General features: G+C 36.8%; 1 protein-coding gene across 2 annotated transcripts; it reads right to left on the reverse strand.

The window, feature by feature from the left end:
- Positions 1 to 659: 659 nt before the first annotated feature.
- On the reverse strand, positions 660 to 6,079 carry LOC114284319 (uncharacterized). Of its 2 annotated transcripts, none has more exons than XM_028227218.2 (9): positions 5,520 to 6,079; positions 4,909 to 4,945; positions 4,713 to 4,791; positions 4,539 to 4,584; positions 4,353 to 4,451; positions 2,924 to 2,992; positions 2,488 to 2,839; positions 2,229 to 2,383; positions 660 to 1,700 (listed from the first exon to the last, which is right to left on the reverse strand). In XM_028227218.2, the coding sequence occupies exons 1-9, from the start codon at positions 5,922 to 5,924 to the stop codon at positions 975 to 977; spliced, it is 1,968 nt and encodes a 655-aa protein (XP_028083019.2). In that variant the 5' UTR covers positions 5,925 to 6,079; the 3' UTR covers positions 660 to 974. The 2 variants fall into 2 exon arrangements, with proteins under 2 accessions (XP_028083019.2, XP_028083018.2); XM_028227217.2 differs by having other exon boundaries at positions 4,909 to 4,948.
- Positions 6,080 to 6,418: the final 339 nt, after the last annotated feature.

A 6,418-nucleotide genomic window follows, 5' to 3' on the forward strand; every position in this document is an offset into this window, starting at 1 on the left:
ATGTGACATCATAAATAAATATTAGCCCAAAAAGCAAAAAAATAATTTTTTACCAACTTCTCAAATCATTTTTCAAAAAAACCAAAAAACTTGATTAAAAGTCAAAAATCAAATTTTAACTATCTTTCTAAAACATCCTAAGTTAGCCAAACGAAGGCTAAGATGATCCTACATTTTTGTTCTTAATGATTTATTATTTTTGTAAATTGTGGGGGAATCTGGTTTTTAGCATTCTAGGTTAATGCTTAATATATGAGAAATGCATGACTTTGAGCAGTTGACCCCTTTTGAATATGCCAATATATCCTTTATTATTCTACAATATTAATGATAGTCTTAATTCATACACCTAACAGTTTGACAAAGTCATAGCCATCCCTGTAGAATTCAATTGTTTCCTTTTTTTCCAATAAAGAACGAAATTAAGCTTAAAAAATAAATGATTTTGAGTAAGAATTTGCAGAGGAAAGGCAAAAAAAAAGAAAGGGAAAAAAAAAACTACCACTTTCACTTTTGAAGGGTGAGTGTCTAAAAAAACAAACAAATGGCTAGTAGCAACACCCTTATTTGTTTATTCCTCACCATTTTGCATTTATTTGTCTCAAAAGCCAAAATTCTCCCAACTTTTGAAGGGTTAAATTCAAACCAAGGAAGTAGGATTTTTAAAACATTAAAAAAAAAAAAATTAATTAAATTATACTTAACGGTACAGTATGCAGTACATGCACATTACTGACATAACACTTTTCCTGCTTTTCCTCTTTTATTGAGAACTAATTTGAAGTATCTCACTAAAACCAATTCACATCTCACAAATCAAGATTTTGTGGATTTAACCTAATAAATTGGTACATCAATCTGTACATGACCTCTTCTCTCACTACACTATCCTATGATGACTTGAAGAAGAAACATGAGGAGAGTAAAGAATTCTAACCTCCCCAAGTCAAACAAGACACATGACCAATCTCAAGTCACAGCTGCAATGCTAAATCTGGCTGCTGAGGTGACCCAATACGAAAACTAGAAGAACTCGGCGATCCTGGCGTCTGAAATCTGACATTCAGGTCGGGTTGAACCTGAAGAGAATACTGTCTATGTTGCGATGAAACATTTTCATTATGTGTACTTCTTGAACTTCCTGGCAACTTCGGTTCTGAAATTATATGGTTTGCTGCCATTGGAGTCGATGATGTATTGCTTCTGGAAACCACACCAAGCATTTGAGATTGCACCAAAGCCTCTTCCAACCCAGATTGTCCAGTTGGCATGGATAGCCTTACTGGTATCGTCCCTGTTTGAGGTGAAAGATCATGTCCTGACCCACTATTGAAACCATTCCGATCAGAACCACTCTTCAAAACTGCTAAATTGCTATTAGAATTTTGTCCACTAACAGCTTCAACCATTTCTCCTTTAGAAGACAAAGAAGACCTGTATGTGACAACAGAATTTGTGCCAGAGATAGCTGAAAGTGGATGGCCATCATGGACCGCATTGTTTGACGAATTCTGCTCAGGTAATGCAGATAGTGGCTGTGCTGATGCCTCATTTTCTCCTACCCATCCAGGACCAAACTTTACCCCAGTAGGCAAAACACGCTGAATTTTCTTCGAAGTGAATTTCCAAACGTCTGGCCCCAGATTTGCAGCGAATCGAGCTAAGCTTCTTGCATAACCATGCTCTGAATGTAGACCCACCTGAATTGGGTTAAAAAGGAAATAAAAAAGTTAGTGCACTTAGGTTACGAGATATTCTCCAGAGCCCATAAAAGTTAACGATACATCCAACAAACAGCAATTAGCACAGCATATGGTGTAAGGTACCATTGGCCCTAAAGCTTAAGCTATTAGAAAATGCACCCAACAATGTAACCTTACTTCATGTGAAGCAGGGTGCTAAATAGCTTGATATATGTTACTGGGGTAATTTCCTAATAGCTTAAACTTCTGGGACAATTGTTGATCTGACATATGGCATAAACCGGACTAGTATTCTGTTGTACCAGACCATTCGATTAAAATAATTACCATGCCAAATATCTTTTTAGGAGGACCAAGTGGTCTTCAACCCATCTTCTAAGTTCTATTGATAATAATAGTACCAATTACTAGGAGATATTTGAACGCCGGTAGCACTTGATAGTCATAACAATATGTTCTAACATAAGAAGTTGCGACTACAAACCAACTAAAATCCAAATATAATAACAATCTCACAATACATACCCCCATTAACTGCTTCATGTCTCCATTGAAAATAGTTAATACAGATGGCTCGTCGCCAAAAGCTGAAGGATGGAATTGTTGGTAGGTGCCACGCCTGTTCTCATCCAATGAAAATTGTTTCTTCCCATATTTTGCCTCAGCCTTCAAAACAGAAGCTGCAAAACGGATCCAAATAGGGCTTTATACTACATACAGAGAAGCCAGAGAACAAAATTAAAAATGTGGTGCCATCGAAAGACACAAGATAAAAGTCCTAAACCTGGAAATTCACTATTCCATTCAGATAATGAGTCAACGTAAGTATCATTATTGCGAGATTGGTGAGAGGCCCTGAAAAATGAATCATTGGACCGAAACCTGAATGGCACAGGTGGTCCTCTTCTAAGATTGTAAGAGTTAGACCCAATTGCATTCTCTCCCCCAGTAGCAAGTGTTGCATCAGAGGAAGACTCAAGACCAACATGCTCAAATGGAGGACTTCCAAGAGAGGATTTTAAGTTCTTGCCAGGTGGCCTGCCTCTCCTCACAACTTTCGGTTGTGGTTCACCATCATCATTGACTTGTCTCAAATTTTCAAAGTCCCTTTTTGCCAGCTCTTGTATGGACCGCGCCTATGGAAAAGCCTCCACATTAAAAAGTAGAACACAAGTGAACTGGATTTGCAAACCTTGGAGTGAGTCCAAACATGACCATACCTGTCGAAAATAAATGGTGTCTGGAGCATTGTACTCCATTGCATTTGAACATATCAAAAATACGTCTGCCTGCAGAATTAAATAGTTGTTCAGAATCCTAAAAAACCAACATCCAATACTTTGGCAGCAGTCAAACCAAAAGCTAACAAAACCAAGTTCCATTCCACAGGGGAATATATCCTGAAGATGTTGCTTTAAGAGAAAAGCCCATAATATAAGTTCATGGAAGAAACAACAGCATCAGATGTCATAAGTTCTAGAACATTATTTTATCATGAAATATAGCAATACAAAATCACAAGAAAATATTTCAAATGGATAACAAGATAAAAATCACAAGTCCCTTCCTTGTACAAGTATGCCATCATGCACTAAGCACAGATCACGTCAAGGCTGCCTGCCCTGTCTATCCCGGCATAATCATATCCTTTAAAAGTTTTCTTTATTTTTTTCAAATATAATGACAAAAAATTCAAACTATACAAACATACTAACAAAGCCTATTTAATTAAACCAGACTCGTCACAAGGTAAACCAAACCAAGTTTTAAGTCCCATCAAATAGGGTCGGCTACATGAATCCTTCTTCTCCATGCGGCTCTATCAAAAGCCATTTCGTTAGTCAAATTAAATAGATCCATATCTCTATTTACAACACCAGCCAACGTTAATTTAAACCTACCTGGTCTGCTAACACTTCCATCTACTGTTGAATATGACCAAGCCATTTCAATCGATTCTCTCTCAACTTATCTTCTATCGGTACTACTCTTACCCATTCCCAAATACACTCATTCCTAATTCTGTCTTGTTTAGTCTTACCCCACATTTACCTTAACATCCTCATCTCAGCAACACTCATTTTATCTACATATTATTTTTTGATTGCCTAACACTCTGTCTCATATAGCATAGCTGGTCTAATAGTCGTTCTATAGAACTTACCTTTTAGACTTCACAGGGTGCCAGTCAAAAATTGTAATCTACAAAACTAGACCTAAGAAATTCAAGGCACATGTCCCGTGTCTGCTTGAACAAGAACTTCAAGGTAACACAAAAGTAGATGGCAATACTTAGAATATTTAGGAGTGAAATGATAGATGGCAGACCTATGATCACAATCAAGAATATAAATAAATATAGGGAAAAATGAGTTATGTATGCATGAATTCAAAGGGAATGTCCACATCAAAATTCTGTTTTGAAAACCCACTTATCATCCATTCCAGTCATACAACTGTCAACGGGTTCCCACTAAGACCCAAGAGCATACAAGAACCTCATATTGCAACCAAGATCCAACATGAGGAAGTATAATTATCTTCAACCTCCTCCTCCTCTAATATGTGTGACCTTCAATAGAAACAGAACGCATGACAAACAAATCTACAAATATCAAGCAAATCAACAAAAGAGAGTCCATAACCAACCTCAAATTTGTCCAAGTTGGAATAACACCCCTCGTCTAGTTTCCTCCTCACAGTTCCAAAATCCATAGGGCGTTGTATAATTTCATGGTAATCAGGAAGCTGCATAAAAACTGTTTCAGTACCAATTTATGAAAACAGGGGAATGAAGAATCATCATCATCATTGCAACATTTCCAAAAGAAGCACCTCATTGGGATCAGCAGGCTCTGAGAAGACTCTATAAATATCTTTCCTGCAGTTGAGTTTAAAGGAACCCACAAGGTTACAATCAGACCCAAAATGGAACAGTACAACAAGAAGTAAAAAAAGAAAGAAAGAAAATCTAAGGAGCTAGCTAGTATAGAAAAAGAAAACACACACTTTTGAAGCCTATCAAGAATGAACAGCAACAACTTTTTCTGTGGCAAAGGTGTTGTGGGGCCAGACTCCATAGGCGACCCTATCAACAAATAAAAGACAATCAATAGATTAAAATAAAATAAAAAATAATTACTGGGAATTCCCCCCAAAAAATGTCTTTTGTTCAAGATTGGAGAATTTGATTGGAACCATGTACCATGTATAGTGTCCGTCGCTTTCTCAACCATTTCGATCTGCTGCACAAAATTAATCCAATACCAGTTGTTGGGTTAGAAAGAAAAGAAAAACATAAATTTGAAAATACCAAACAGTCATTAAAGATTCATCAAACGAAAGTTACGGTAAAAAGGACATATGAAGTAGTTAATTAAACAGCGACAGAAGAGGAAGAAGTACAATGTGAAAATAACTGAGAATAATTAAAGAAAAGACAAAACTTTTTCAAGACTTATAGTGGGTATACACATACGTATTCTCTGCACACATAAATAAAGATTGTTTGAATACAAACAATCAAATAGTAAAATAGTAGTGGTAAGAATTTATATTTAGAAACTAAAAACAACCATATTTCAAAATCTTTTTAAGAAAACGTTTACATATATATTTTTTATTAAATAATATATATATACACACATGCACTCACTTTCATCGGATCTTGGAAGCCACATAGGAGAGAACAATAAATAAGGTTCGAATTGCGCGCGAAATCCCAACAACAGTTACACTTCAACCCACCAGAAAATTCGAATTTTTCAATTTTCCAGAAATAGAAAGCGATACAAAAAATCAAACGGTCATCATCACCTGATCAGAAGCAACGAGGTCCATAGATCTGTCACCGGTGGCATTGATCTTGGGTTTCTCACCATCGGCATTCGAATCAGAGGTCGAATTCACAGAGACAAAATTCGAAGACGATCTAGGATGCGGAAAATGGTGATCGGAATGGGGCAAACGGACCACAAGCTTGACCTTTTTCTCCTTGCGCTCGTCGTCATCGTCATCGCCGTCGTCCGACGCCGAAGAGATTCCGTTGAGATTAGGGTTCCGGCGAGTGGATCGAGGGTTGTTAGGGGTGTTGAAATTGGGAAAAGAATCAATTAGGGTTTGTTGCTGTTGTTTGGGATTGCGTTTACGGAGATCGGAGAGAGAGGGACGCCCTTTCTTCTTCTTCTTCTTCATCATCTCTGCTGCTGCTACCTTACCCATTCTCGGCCTTTTCTCTCTCTCTTTCTCTCGAACCAAACAGGCGCTAATTTTTTTTTTTTTTTATTTTATTTAAAAAAAAAAATTCCTCGAATGAAATTGTGTTGTGTTGTGGGGGTTCGTACGTGAGGGTCACACGGATTAAATGAACGGGGGACGGCATCTTCTGTATCCCTCATTACACTTAAACCCCTCGAATAAGTTTGAAATTACACTGAAACCCCTCTGTTCTCTAATGTATCATTCACCTCCCGTAATTTTTATTTTAACAGTGTAAAATAACGGTCATACTGATGACGTGATATTACTAATAGATAATAAATTTTACCTGTAGAGGTTAACCCTCACTTTTTAAGTGTCATTATATAATTAAAATAAGTAAAAATATTGTTAGTTTATATTGAGGTCAAGTTTGGCATGATCAAAAAAAAGACAAAAAGTCATTATCCTATGTAAGTCACATCATCTTATTTAAGTCACATCACCTCTCTAACACA

This window comes from Camellia sinensis, chromosome 3 (assembly GCF_055761805.1).
Source record: "Camellia sinensis isolate YWXY chromosome 3, ASM5576180v1, whole genome shotgun sequence".
Classification (NCBI taxonomy): domain Eukaryota; kingdom Viridiplantae; phylum Streptophyta; class Magnoliopsida; order Ericales; family Theaceae; genus Camellia; species Camellia sinensis.